General features: G+C 44.6%; 1 protein-coding gene across 1 annotated transcript in view; it reads left to right on the top strand.

Annotated features, from left to right (window-relative positions):
* Positions 1 to 15,030, top strand: part of AFG1L (AFG1 like ATPase) — a 124,665-nt gene that overhangs the window by 23,591 nt on the left and 86,044 nt on the right. The window contains exons 3-4 of the mRNA XM_074988827.1: positions 13,836 to 13,887; positions 14,791 to 14,892. Coding sequence (XP_074844928.1) covers positions 13,836 to 13,887; positions 14,791 to 14,892 — 154 coding nt within the window. The remainder of the gene's footprint in view (positions 1 to 13,835; positions 13,888 to 14,790; positions 14,893 to 15,030) is intronic.

Here is a 15,030-nt window from a genome sequence, read left to right as displayed (position 1 = left end):
AAAAAGGAATAGGAAAAAAAAATCCCATCTGAAACAGTAGAACATAGTGTGAGACACACAAATTACTTTTTAAAAATAGGATGAAAAGAATCTTAATAATAAAGAACAAAATTAACTGAATTTGGTATGGGAACATAGTTTGAAATTCTACCTCTTTTGTGGAAAAATTAGTATTTTAAAGTCTATACAAGAATTTTCAGAACTTTTGCAAAGCAATTTAAATAAAAATGAGAAAAATGTGTCCCCTTAATGTGTCTGTCTGAGTTACTATGTGGTATGGTTAGTACAGTGTGCTTTGTGAGTATTGCAGAGAAGTTAGTGATCTATCACAGGGCTGGATGTCACAGGTTTTAAAGAAGACTATGTATAAACTAGCACAGCTTTATCTCTGTTACTGTTAGCTTTAAGGGAAACTGTTAAGTTAGCAGAGCAGTGTACTGAATACGTATAGACAGAAGGCTATTGGGAATGTATTATTGTAGTTTATTGGCTTTTTGACCATTCCTTGTGCAGATCAGTTTTTGTGGTATGCCTTAATTTCCTTACTTTTGTTGGCTTTCATTTTATATTATCTGTAAATATTGGTGCTGCTAAAACAAATCTGTACAAGAGTCAATCTTCTCTGAGGGAAAAGTGGGCTTCAGTATCATTACTAAACATTTGAGGAACAGTTGCTATTTTACTTTGTTCCTCCTCTCACCCAGTGAGTTTCAAAGCTCCATAAAGTAGTTAAGAGCCATAAAGGGAAATCAGAAGGACTCTAAGGGTAGGTCAACACAGTACAGTTATTTTGAAATAGCAGCCACTATTTTGAAATAACTATCCTAGTGTCTACATAATACAACCGCTATTTTGAAATAATTCCAAAATAGCAGTTGGCTTATTTCAAAATTGGTAAACCTCATTCTACAAGGAATAGTGCCTCTTTTGAAATAGATATTTTGAAATAGGTGCTGTTAAATTATAGTGAATAGTTATTCCAGAATAGTTTATTTCGAAATAAAGCTGCTGTGTAGGCATACACTAAAGGTCCATTATAAGTCAGTCCATATTCAAAGGAGATCTGGCTGTTGAGAAGTTTGAAAAAATTCTGCTATTTGTACTGCCTTTTTGGTAAATGTATGGAGTATTTATGTAAAATCTTCCCAAAATTTGAAGAAAGGAAAAGTAAATTACAATAGCTCTACATTGCTATCCACAGTTTCTCCTTAATTAGCACCCATTAGAGTAGATACTATTTGTTGTCGTACAGCTGCTCACTCCATCAGAATTCAAGTTTCATTTTACTTTCTGGCCTTTCTTTGAGTTCACACTCTCTCTGCTGGCTGGCTTACAGTACTGCACTATAATTTCAGTTTAGTCTGCTTCCATCTGACAGTTTATAGCTGTCTAAAGTACAAAGTTTGGTCAACATAAAGTATGCTGCTGATTAGCTGCTAACTGTACTATATCACTCATGCACGTGCATACATGGGTGTTTTACTAAGCAGTGTGTGTTCACATGTGCATGGTCGCTTTGATATAAAATGTTGTTGACAATGGATGGGTATTTCAGTGTGTCCAGAATTATTGTCCATGTTAATGTCTGGGATATCTGCAGTTTACCCAAGTATTTCTGAGTATAGGGATTGAATTCCTACCATTCTCCTTTCTCTGTCCTTTAATGCCTAGTGTAACAAATATGATAATATCCTGCAATACCTGAGCAAAACTTACGGGATTGACTAAAGCTTCTTGAATTACATTTAATATTTGGGGTGAGATGTCTTAAAAATAAAGTATTTATGTACTATTGTGGACTGTATGGAATTTCTTTTACCAGGAAGAAAGGATTAATGCGATCTCTGGACGAGGTATGAAATTTAAAAGGACTTTTTGGGACAATGTGAGTGAAATGAATTTCCTGGGATATTCTTGAGATGAAGGGACCATTATACCCCCAATGATAACAGGAGAGGGCTAAATTTTTCATGCTGCCCTGTTCTGAGCTGGGACTGTAATAAACTAATGACCACAAATGAGACCCCTTTAGGTGGTTTGAATGACTTAGCTGCCAGAACCTCTGGTGGAGATAGCTGGGATGAGTTCTTATTACTGCGCATTTAAATTATACCTGTTGCATTCTGGGTGTTTTGTATCATTGGGTTATGGGGGGAAAAATTGCCATAGTTTCTTGCAGGTGTTTGATGCCACTATCCCAGCATGCACAGCACTCTCCCACAATTCAGAGCACCTGCTAACTGTGTGAAAATGAATGGGAGATCATACCACTTTCCCTAGCACAGCACTAGCGCTAGCACAGATCTTCAAATGCTTCAAGTTGTTGCACAGGCTGTTACAGCCACTTCAGGGAATGTCACACAGTATTTTCTTTGACAAGGGCAGTGGGCTGAGTTGATGGTTGTAGATGAAGAGGGTGGAGATGATATCAATGAACTGCAGACCAGGAGCTTTGAAATGCTGGTTTCCCTGGATGCATTGCTTATAGTGGAGTGGCGTTTTTGGACTCATGAAACCAGCACGCATTGATGTTACCACATCATTTTCGAGGCCTGGGACAATCAGCAGTAGGTGCAGAACTTTTGAATGCACAAGTATGTTTTTATGGAACTTTGGTTTTGCTGGCCCCCATCCTGAAGCACAGCAATCCAAGAATGAGACCAGCTTTAACGACTTATAAGCAAGTTGCAATCCTTCTATGGAAGTTTGCAATTCCTAACAATCACTGGTCAGTGGCAAATCAATTCAGCGTGGGCAGAGCTACAGTGGGGGCCATGGTGGTGCAAGTAACCAGTGCAGTCTGTTAGCATCTCCTGAGGAACACCATGGCCCTGGGAGATGTTCAGCACATAGTGCATTGGCTTTGCTGCCATATGCTTTCTTAGCTGCGATGGAGCAATAGATGGTATGCACATCCCCATCATGGCCCCGGACTACCTGGCCTCTGAGTATATAAACTGAAATGGATACTTTTCAATAGTGTTGCAGGTGGTGGTAGATCACGAAGGTTGTTTCACCGGCATCAACGGGGGATGGTTGGGAAGGGTTCACGACACACACATCTTCAGAACTTGCAGTCTATACAGAAAGCTCCTGGATGGGACTTTTTTCCCAGACTGGAAAATCATGATTGGAGATGTGCAGATGCCTGTGGTAATACTGAGTGACCCTGATTACACTCTGTTTCCTTGCCTCATGAAGCCATACACAGGCACCCTGCACTGCAGTAAGGAGTACTTCAACTACAGATTCAGCAAATGCAGAGTGGAGGCAGAATGCACCATTGGCCATTTAAAAGCAAGGTTCAAGTGCCTATTGACCCATTTGGACATTTCCAAAACCAATGCCCCACCATGGTTGCAGCATGATGTATTTTGCATAAGCTATGTGAATCCAGGCAGGAGAATTTCATGACAGCCTGGAGTACAGAGGCAGATGCCATGAGCAGGGCTTATGCACAACCGCCCACAAGGGCATTCACCACTGTGAATGCAGAGGCAGCAGCAATCAGGGAGGCTTTAAAAATACCTTTATAAATGATTGGGCAGCCACATAATTCTGCTGTATTTGATTATTGTGATACCACTCCCACTCTCTGCAATGATTTGTGCACCCCACCAAATGTGAACCAATAAATTAGACTGTAGCTTTCACAGAAAGGATACTTTTATTTGGCAAAGAGAGGGTTAAGATGCAGGAAAAATAATGGAAGCAAAGAGTGGGTTATTTTCACAAAAAAAAGTTTGTTTGTATTTTGGGCAGGGAGAAGGCTAGTAATTTTTTTTTTTTTAAGCAGAGGTGCACACATGCATGAAATAAGCCAGGTTTGGCATCTGGCTTCCCTGTCCCCGGGGGCAGGCACCACTGACGAACCGTGAGCCCCCAATACTGGACTCTGGATTGTGCCTCCTGGGTTTCATCAACCCCATTGGCTTTGGCAACCCCTGCCACCATCCGGGTCCCTCTGCCATGAGTCCTCTGTGAACCTTTACATAGCAGCAGGCAGCTGTACTATCAGCCCTCTCCACCTGCGCCAACCTGTGTCCCTCTGCCACAAGTCCTCTGTGGATCTTTGTATAGTGCAAGGCTGATGTGCTATCAGCCCTCTCCACCCCCACCTGTGTCCCTGTTCTGAATTTCCTGCAATGATTTGTGCACCCCACCCCTCCACCCATGTGAACCAAGAAATCAGACCGTGGTTGTCATAAAAAGAATGTTTGTTTGCACATAGAGGGTTAACTGGCAGGGACAAGAAGGTGTGTCAAGGGTGGTGGAATAACCTTTTGCAGTAGGTAGAGGTCTTGTGAGTAGATGGAAGCAGCCAGAGTGGACAAGTGTGTGGCATTGATACATACACAACACAACTGGAGGCTAATAAAGTCAATTTAAAGAACAGCATTTCTATACTAGCATTAATTTGACCTTTTAAATTCTAACTTTATGCTACGTCAACTTGCATGGTGGTGTAATAATATCGATTGTAGCACCCCCTAAAATTGACCTAATGATATTTACAGTGAAGATAGTGACATTGTAAAATCAAGCTAACTGCCTTAAAGTCAACTTTATCGTGTAGTGTAGACATAGCCTTAGAAGAGCTAATTGCAGAACTGTATGACCAAGGGGGAGGGGAGCCTTAAAAGTCCATTTTAGCAACCAGGCACTGTAATGTTTTCTAATGAACATCATATGACATTGTTGGAGACAGGTTACTATCTCACCAATTTAGAGATAAGTAATGCTTAGAGTAAACTACTTAAAATGGGAAGGAGGCAGGGCTTGTATATCAATATGAATTCAGTAATTCAGACTGAGCCTGACATGCTTTTTATGCAGGGAACAGAAATCCACAAACCAAGCTCCTGCTGTATCTACCCTCCATCAGTCTCCTACAGCTGGCTGCTTTCAGTCTGCCACAGAATACACTTGTAAAAGTTTCTGCTCAGTTATTTGAAAAAATGAAGTGAATTGTGAATTTTAAGATAAATGCAAACTGATTAGTAAAGCCATTTACATGGAAATATTTCCAAGTAGGAATGCCTTTCTTTGAGTGTAATTTAGAAAACAAACTGTCAAATATGACATGGAATGTCTCAGATAACAACCACACAGCAATATTCATTAATGATAAATGCAGCTTACTGGAGAAACTGTAAGTTAGTAAAATGCACATTTTGAAGTGAAACACTTTTAGAAACAAAAAACAGACTTATCCCTATTGTAACTCCATTATCTTGAATGAAGCTTAAACCAGAGACAAATTTGTCTCAAAAGCTCTAGGTAGAGAGGAAGAAGACTAAGAATATCCTCCACCCAATCGTACCTCCTGATATAAAAAAATCTGTTTTCCCAAATTCTTGTTGGGCTATGTGATCAAAGGGTTTAGTTGATGATGACAGTCTGTGTTGATGGTAGAAGGGAAAAGTTTAATTGTCAGGTTTAGAAGTTTGGTGTTAAACAGTATAAACGTGCCTAGAAATATAATTGTTTTAAATAGTTCTAAATAAAATCATATTTTTTATTTATTCATATTATTTTAATACATATTTTTGCCTATTTTCCCTTTTTGCGCAACACACACATCATTATAATGTTAGTTTGGTTATAAACTTTTGTGCAATACACTTTTCTTGCCTGTCCCTCTTCTAACCAGTGTTGTCTGACAGGTCAAGCAGGACAAGGTCTGTGTTATACTGATTGCCCCAGAATGACCCCATCAGTCGTGGTTTTTATAGCGTTTGGATTTCCCAGTCAGTCTCTCACTGTTACTCACACTTCAAGCTGACCTACACTTTGGATGAATTGTGGCTGCCTCCTCCATTCCTACCTTCAGGCCCATCACATGACAGACTGAAGACTTCCAAGTTATTGTCAGCAAAGGAGTTCAGCTCTGAAAAGATGAAGGAGGTAGTACTTACTAATAGAAAACCATTTAATGAGGTCTGCTCTCTTTAAGTATAAGTTTTCCATCTGATCAATGCTAAAAGGGGTCTCCCTAGTCCAGCACATGTGGATTAGAAGTAAGAGTGTCTTTTGGATCTGAATCATCAGGGACTGGTAGTTATCTCAATCAGGGTACACCTAGCAGCTATATTGGCATTTTGCCTTCTTATCAGTAATCACTCCATTTTCCCCTTCCTAATAGGATGGGATAATTCTAGTAAGATTTTTAAATGGTTTGGACAAACTCTTTTCAGACATACAGAACTTTCTTCTGCCATGGAGCCTGAATCTAGTCCTGACAAAACTGATAGGACCTCTGCTTTGAACCTCTAGTGGCCAGCTCTCACACTTTTCCATGAAGGTAGCATTTTTAGTAGCTATTCCACTGGGCAAGAAGGTAGGGTAGTTGAGGGCATTAGTATCAAATACTCCATGTATGGTTTTTACACAAATAAAATTCACCTTTGTCCTTATCCAACTTTTCCTATGAAAGTGATCTCTACCTTTCATGTCAACTGAAAAGTTTTCTTCATGGCCTTTTCAAAGCCTCATGATGATAAGGGAAAGGGGAGACAGAACATGCTAGACACTAGAAGTTCATTAGCATTTTAGCAAGAACGGGCTAAACCTTTCAAGCTTTTGTCTCAATTGTTTATTGCATTTGCAGTCAGAATGAAAGGCAGCCTGGTTTCCATGAAAATGATTTCGTATGGATCTAGGATCTTAGTTACCACTTGGTTAATATGCAGCCAACAGAGAGAGTATAGGGTCATTTGGCTAGAACCCAACTGGCCTGCAGCATTTGTGGCTCATATACCCACATTAGAAATTTGTAAAGTGCTACTTGGTCATCCCACATATTAATCCTCGCTACAAAACTGCTAAGCAGCCTAGAGATGATGCTGAATTTAGATGAGTAATCTTCTAGTCCCTGTTCAAGTGACTCCGAATCCACCTCCGGCTGGGACTGCCTAGGAGTCTACTAGAATAGATCGGGCATATACAATCGCATGAAGAAGAGAAAGTGGTTAAAGTTTTTCATAACTGTTGTTCTTCAAGATCTGTGGCACATGTTTATTCCACAATCTATGCTCATTTCTCTTTTTTCTCTCTACTGGAGTTGCTCCAATAGGAAGGAAGTGGGAGCACAGGTGGAAGCTCAGTGGCAGCTCAGCCCTTTATGTCTTTATGGTGCACATGAACAACAGAGGGTGCAGGGGCTGCTGTGACAGGTACCACTAATGGTAAAAACTTTCTAATAATTACGCATTGGACCACTCAAACAACTACAGGTTGAACATCTCTAGTCTGACACCTTATTGGTGATGAACAAGAGAATGTGCCAGTCCATGGGAAGTCAAAATTGTCTAGCAGCATTACCAACACTTCCACTGTTTACTGGGCTCCTAGAAGACATATGGGGTAAATTAGAGCTAAATAACAGCACAGAACTCTGAGAGCCAGGGCTGGTGGCTGTAAACAATTTTTTGGGACCATGGGAAACTTGATTGCAGCCATGGTAAGTGGTTGTCCAGCTAATTAAAATCATGCCGGATTATGGATGTTTCTGGAGAAGAGAGGTTTGACCTGTACAGTGGAATGATGGTGAAAATTGAAGACCAATTGTTATGGAAAGATTAGTAACTTCTACTTCTTCTTCGAGTGGTCCCTGTGGGTGCTGCACAGTAGGTGTCGGGCTCGCCCCGGTGCCGCAGCTCGGAAAATCTTCAGCAGTCTCCGTCGGGTCGCGCATACGCCGATGCGCGTCGGCTCTTCACGCACTTACGGTCACGTGCGCGATCCGGTCCCCCCCCAGTTCCTTCTCAACCGCCAACGGCTGCAGATGGAATCCTCTCCGGCTCCAACGCCCGAGACAGATAAATCCTTATTTTTTCTAGTGTTAATAGTTTCAGCAGTTATAGTTAGCAGTTCTATAGTTATTATAGTTAATCTCTCTGTTAAAGTTGTTTAAAACCTAAAGACTATCTTAGAACAGCAGCGGCCGCCTCTGGGCAGGCCCGCCGTTTGTTGTCAGCCTTCAAAGGCCAGCAGTTGTTTAACATCAACTAATAGACTGTTAAGTGCGCTATTAGCACATAAAGGACTCAGAGTTAAGTTTTAACAATGCCATCCCCCGGCTTTAAGAAGTGTGAATCTTGCCGGGAGGCCATGCCTGCTTCGGATGGCCATAGCAAATGCATACGGTGCCTCGGGGAGACACACGTTCCTCAGAAGTGCTCCCATTGTTCTAAGTTGACTAATAGAGCTAGAAAAGACAGAGGAATGAGGCTGAAGATGCTGTTAGTTGACAAAGCACTTCAGCCTGCCGCATCGGAGACAGTACATGCGGAGGGCTCTTCAGGAGCGCACAAGAGGAAGGCTGCCTCTTTGACCTCCTCTGCGCAGAAGAAAAGAAGAGCCTCACCTACTCGATCCCTGCCCCTGACTGTTGGGAGTGGGACGAGTGTAACAAAAGGCCCGTGCACGCTGGCTTCCTCTACTGGTAAAGCCGTGGCGCATGCAACAACTCAAGGCCCTGCACCGACTGGGGAGTCGGCACCGAGAGCCATGCGGGCACTAATCAGCTCGGCACCGGCTACTGTGGCACCTATCGGGACTTCCCCAGAGGCACCGAACACGCCGGCACCGAGGACGCCGGCACCCAGATCACCGGCACCAAGGACGATGGCACTGGGATTGGCGGCACCAGTGATGACGGCACCGGTGATGACGGCACCGACAACAGTGGCACCGGGAGCAGTGGAAATCAGCATGACACCTGCTCCGGTACCAAGTTCACCAATAGGGCCACCCAAGAGGGTAAAGGCTGAAACGAAGACCAGGCACCACAGCCCCTCTCCTGAGGGAATTGCACTGCCTCTATCACCGCGATCACCACCAGAGATTTGACGGGCAGCAACACCTTCAGCCTGCCACAGATGTCCTTTTCCTTTCCTTCGGAGCCCATCACAGGGATCTGCATGCTTTTCTCCAGCATCTAGCAGAGATCCCTACGAGTCTTCTCACAGAGGCTCTCCTCGCACGTCGGTATCATCTCGGAGGTCTCGTCATTCCGGGCACCACCCTTACATCCTTGGGTCATGGTCCAGGTCTCCATCGCCAGGCTCCTGTCCCTGTTGCTACGACCGCCATCATTATGTGGGGCATCATCATAGGAGTTCGACGTCTCACTATGGATCCCCGTCAACTACTCCTCAACACTAAGGTGTTCTGCTTCCACCTGGGGGAACACCACAGCTGCCCCAATCAGAGGCTGGGTCTAAGGACACTGAACCCCACCTGGAAATTCCACAAAGACAATCACAGCAATACAGCCAGGATCCAGAGGAATTGGAGGAGAGATACCATAGTGACGCCTCCTCATCCTCGCCAAACGAGGCCGTGGTCCCTGGAGACATTTCTCCCCCAGATGACCTGAAACAGTTCCAGGAGCTGTTCAAACGGGTAGCTCAATCCCAAGATATTCAAGTGGCAGAGGTGCAGGAGAAATACCACAGACTCCTTAAAAACCTCAGGCCTCCATCTTCTTCTAAAATTGCTATTCCCTCGGACGATGCAATCATGGAGGCAGCCACTAATATATGGCAAACCCCAGCATCCGCTCCGCCTACCAACAAAAGGGCGGACAAAAAGTACTTCGTCCCTGCGAAAGGGATGGAATTTCTATTTAGTCCTTCACAGCCAAACTCGTTGGTGGTTGAATCGTCCCAACACAAATCGGGGGGATTGGACAAGGACATAAAAAAGTTGGATCTTCTGGGTAGAAAAGCCTACTCCTCCTCTACCCTATTGCTACGTATGGCCAACTATGCCGCTCATTTGTCGAATCACAATTTTGACAATTATTCCAAGCTTACTGCCCTCATGGACTTCCTTCCAGAGGAAAAAAGGCCAATTCTTAAGGCAATTGTGCAAGAGGGTTACGCGGCTTCTCAAGTGGGCGTGCAGATTGCACTCGATGTGGCGGATACAGCGGCCCGTGCCGTGGCCACTGCAGTGGTAATGCGGGGAGAGTCATGGCTTCATACATCCGGCATTCCAAAGGAGTTGCAAGTCAAAATTGCAGACCTCCCCTTCGACAACATAAAATTATTTGCTGAATTGACTGACTCAGTTCTACACTCGAGCAAAGATTCCAGAACGACGCTTCGGACCTTGGGGATATATACCCCACCGTTCAAAAGGAAGAAATTTTATCCTCAACAATGCCATTATGGTTACCAACAACAACTTGCCCAATTTCAACGGGGGTATGATCAAGGGCGTCATCAACAAACACATTATAAAGGCCCTAGGCGCCGGCCTTAGCAGGGCAGCGCCCCCGCAGGGCAAAGTGCGAGACAGCAAGTTTGACGGGTATGTCGAGGGCAGCGAAGCCAAGACCGTACCTCAGTGCCTATCTCAGTACATGTTCTGTCACCGACTCAAGCCATTCTACCCACAATGGGAAAGCATCACGTCGGACAAGTGGGTACTGGAGATTGTAAACACGGGGTACACGATCCCCTTCCAGTCTTTACCTCCACCAAATCCTCCCACCGCACCCGTCCTCAGAGACCCCTCTCACCTACCGGAATTAAGGCGGGAGGTGGACCACCTCCTATTCATAGGGGCAGTGGAGAGGGTACCGGAACAGTTTCAAGGCAAAGGCTTCTACCCCAGGTATTTCCTGACAGAGAAGAAGACGGGTGGAGACCCAGTTTGGATCTACGCGCACTGAACCAGTACCTACGCAAACAATGCTTCAAAATGACTATGATGGCTTCAGTAATCACGGCACTAGACCAAGGCGATTGGTTTGCGGCCCTCGACTTGCAGGACGCGTATTTTCATATTGCGATTCATCCAGCCCACAGGCGCTTCCTCCGGTTCCTTGTGGGTACAGATCATTTCCAGTACAGAGTCCTCCCATTCGGACTCTCTTCAGCACCCAGAGTTTTCACCAAGACCTTAGCGATGGTGTCGGCATACCTACACAGACAGGGAGTTTTCATTTTCCCGTACCTGGACGATTGCCTGTTAAAGGGGACCTCCTGGGAGGAGGTACTACTGATGATACACATCACCACAAACACATTTACCTCACTGGGCCTCATCATCAATTTCTCAAAATCAAAGACCGACCCCACACAAAATATAGAGTTTATAGGGGCTCGGATAGACTCAGTCACATCAAGGGTGTATTTACCCGAGGCACGTTTCCGTGCCATCGAATCTCTCGTACAACTACTAACGTACAGCCCCACTGTTCCAGTTCTCACGTGCTTGCAACTGTTGGGGCATATGGCAACCACCACGTTTGTGGTGCAAAACGCCAGGCTGCATATGCGAGGATTGCAGCATTGGTTGGCAACAGTATACAAACCCTCAATCCACAACGTTCACAAGAGAGTGTCACTTACAACAGAGGCACGAAGCTTGCTAACATGGTGGGGAAACCCCAGGAATCTCCTGACAGGGGTGCCCTTCCGCCAACCACAAATCACGGCGTTCATTACAACAGATGCCTCCCACATGGGATGGGGGGCTCACATGGACGACAAAACCACTCAAGGATTATGGTCCCCCACGGAGAAGACATTGCACATAAACATATTAGAGCTCAGGGCAGTGTTCAATGCGTGCAGGCACTTTCTCAATTATATGTGCGGAAAAGTAGTCGGCGTGAATACCGACAACACCACCACCATGTTTTATATAAACCGACAGGGGGGAGCCAGGTCTCGTATGCTTTGCGCGGAGGCAGTCCAGCTCTGGAACTGGTGCATCACCAACAATATAACTCTAAAGGCCTCATACCTACCGGGGATCCACAACGTCAAGGCAGACCAACTCAGCAGACACTTTGCGCCCACTCACGAGTGGCAGATCCGTCCAGATCTACTCCACCAAGTGTTCCGCAGATGGGGTTTTCCCAAAATCGACTTGTTTGCCACCTGAGAAAACAAGTGATGTCCCCAATACCGCTCCAGAGCGGGCATGAGACAGGGGTCTTTGGGCGACGCCTTCATGATCCCATGGAAGGGCCTTCTACTTTATGCGTTCCTTCCCATGACACTTATACACAAGGTCTTGGAGAAGACCAGAAGGGAGAAAGCACGCATGATACTCATAGTCCCAACATGGGACCGACAACAGTGGTTCCCGTTGCTCTTGCGCATGGCTCAGCATCAGCCATTTCTCCTACCAACAGTACCGGACATCCTCTCTCAGGCTCGGGGGTCAATACTGCACCCACACCCAAAGAGACTTCGGCTACAAGCCTGGCTAATCCATGGCTAAGCGCCCTAGAGACTACATGCTCAGAGGGAGTACAACAAGTCCTTGAATGTAGTTGGAGAACCTCTACCAGAAAGACTTATCAGCACAAATGGTTGCGTTTTTCCGAATGGTGTTCCTCCAGGCAACTAATACCCCAGGACGCCACCATACCTACGATTCTGGATTATTTGCTACAACTCAAACAAAATGGACTTTCGCTATCCTCTATAAAGGTGCATCTGGCGGCTATATCAGCGTTTCGGCATGAAAAGGATGGATCTACCACATTTGCCCATCCTGTTGTCTCGCGTTCCCTAAAGGGGTTGGTGAACCTGTACCCGCCTCGGAAACCAATACCACTGTCATGGAGTTTAGACCTAGTTCTACACACCCTCTCGGGACCGCCCTTTGAACCATTGGCTACGCTCCCCCTTCGACTACTTACTATTAAGACGACTTTTCCTCCTGGCAATCACGTCAGCTCGCAGAGTGAGCAAGCTCGCGGCCATAATGTCCACACCACCCTGCACGATTTTCTCAAAAGAAGCGGTGGTCTTACGATTACACGCAGCCTTCGTTCCGAAGGTCTCTTCAGACATTCACATCAACGAACCAATAGTGCTGCCCTCGTTCTATCCTAAGCCTCACAACTTAAATGAAGAGGCACGGTTGCACTTACTTGACGTAAGAAGAGCACTGGCCTTCTACATCGATAGAACTAAACATTTCCGGAAAACGGACAGACTCCTGGTGTCCATTGCATCCAGGTCAAAAGGAGAAGCGCTATCTTCACAGAGGATTTCAAATCACATTGTGTCTTGCATAAGACTGTGTTACGAGATTCGCAAGACTCCTCTGCCAGTTCCGCCAAGAGCCCACTCTACTAGGGCAATGGCGGCGTCAACAGCCTTCTTCAAAGGCATCGCGCTGAGAGATATCTGCAGAGCGGCGACATGGTCTTCCTATCACACCTTCGCCAAGCACTATGCCATGCACAGGATGCTTGATGAGGATACACACCTGTCGACAGCAGTCCTTTCACGGGCAAGCTGCGCATAAACTGGGTACCCACCTCCTTTTTCGAGGGGGGTTACTGCTGGGTAGTCACCTACTGTGGAGCACCCACGGGGACCACTCGAAGAAGAAAGAGAAGTTACTCACCTGTGTAGTAACGATGGTTCTTCGAGATGTGTCCCCGTGGGTGCTCCACTACCCACCCGTTCCTCCCCACTTCGGAGCTCTGGTTGTGTGTTTTCAGGGGCGTCCAGAGCGGTTGATCAGGAACTGGCGGGGACCGGATCGCGCACGTGACCGTAAGCACGCGAAGAGCCGACGCATCGGCGCATGCGCGACCCAACGGAGACTGCTGAAGATTTTCTGAGCTGCGGCGCCGGGGTGAGCCCGACACCTACTGTGGAGCACCCACGGGGACACATCTCGAAGAACCATCGTTACTACACAGGTGAGTAACTTCTCTTTATATTTTTTCTGGTAGCAGTACTCAGTTACGTAAATCCAGCCACCTGATTTCTTTCCCTCAGCAGTAGGCTTGCATTAATTGCACACTGTGTTTATGTAAAATGATCCCCCCCTTGTCTCCTTTTTTTCAGCTCTTTGCAAAAAGCAACCCCCCGAAAGGTCTTTACATATATGGAGATGTTGGTAAGTTTTGGTAAAGATTTCAATAGAAGTCTTGTCTCACTGAAAGTGTCACAGGGTTTCCAAATCAGAGCGAGCAGGGTCCAGTGCAAGGGAAGGAATGTAGGCCTTATAAAGCAGAAGACAGCAGCAAGGGGAGGACTTCTACCTGTGGATTTCTCTCACCCCAGAAAGGCAAGGGAAAGGCTGCTAGAAGGACTGCTGAAGAATGCTGCGGGGTTAGCAGTTAAGGCCCCAGTAAATGATGATTTTGTCTCCTCAACCTGGGGGTTGAGAAAAAAAGCCAGGGGAGACTTTATTATCAGTATGGGAAGAGAATTTATTTGCAATTCATTTGGAGTTAATAAAATAGAATCAGACGATAGGTATTTTGTCTTTTACTTTTTGGTATAACAAGTTATGTATTTTAATGAACTTGTCAGATTTGTTTCTTTTAGAATATGAAACAATATTAAAACTGCTCTCAGATTTCTATCTGGATGAAAATTTTTTGTCTGTGACCTGTTATTTTCTAAATTACCCATATTCTTAAATATTGGATAAGTAAGAGGAAGAAGGCAGAGAGATGAAGATTGTAGTTCAGTCACATCAATATATCATGAAAACGCCTTGGAATAAGAAAATATTTGAAATCTTTCAGAGGTGGACGATAGGGCCCCTTGTTGGCTCAAAATGTCAGTTTTTTTCTTTCTTTCCCCAAGAATTTGTCCTTTATAAAGTGAAATACAACTTTCATCCTAGTTATTTTAGCACAAAATATAATCTTTGCAAACAAGCAAACATTTTACTGCTCAGCAGAAGAGTATAGTTTCATTAGTTCAAAGCTAATGAACAATCATTACTGTAATCAGTACATACTGTTTTTAAATTAACTACCTGTTGGGTCTGTTTGTTTTCTATTTGAAGGCACAGGAAAGACAATGGTGATGGACATATTTTATTCTCATATAGCTGTAGAGAGGAAAAAGAGAGTCCATTTTCATGGTTTCATGCTAGATGTACACAAAAGTAAGTGTAAATATTCTGATATTTATATGACTTGCATTGAGGTGTATAATCTATAAAGCAACCTTATTTTATTCTTCTAAATACAGGAGCTAATTTAACTTTAGTTTACAGAATTATTCAAAAATATGTTTATTACAG

Source organism: Carettochelys insculpta, chromosome 3 (genome assembly GCF_033958435.1).
Source record: "Carettochelys insculpta isolate YL-2023 chromosome 3, ASM3395843v1, whole genome shotgun sequence".
Taxonomy (NCBI): domain Eukaryota; kingdom Metazoa; phylum Chordata; order Testudines; family Carettochelyidae; genus Carettochelys; species Carettochelys insculpta.
The sequence above is the reverse complement of the archived record's forward strand: the minus strand, read 5'-3'. Positions and strand labels throughout refer to the sequence as shown.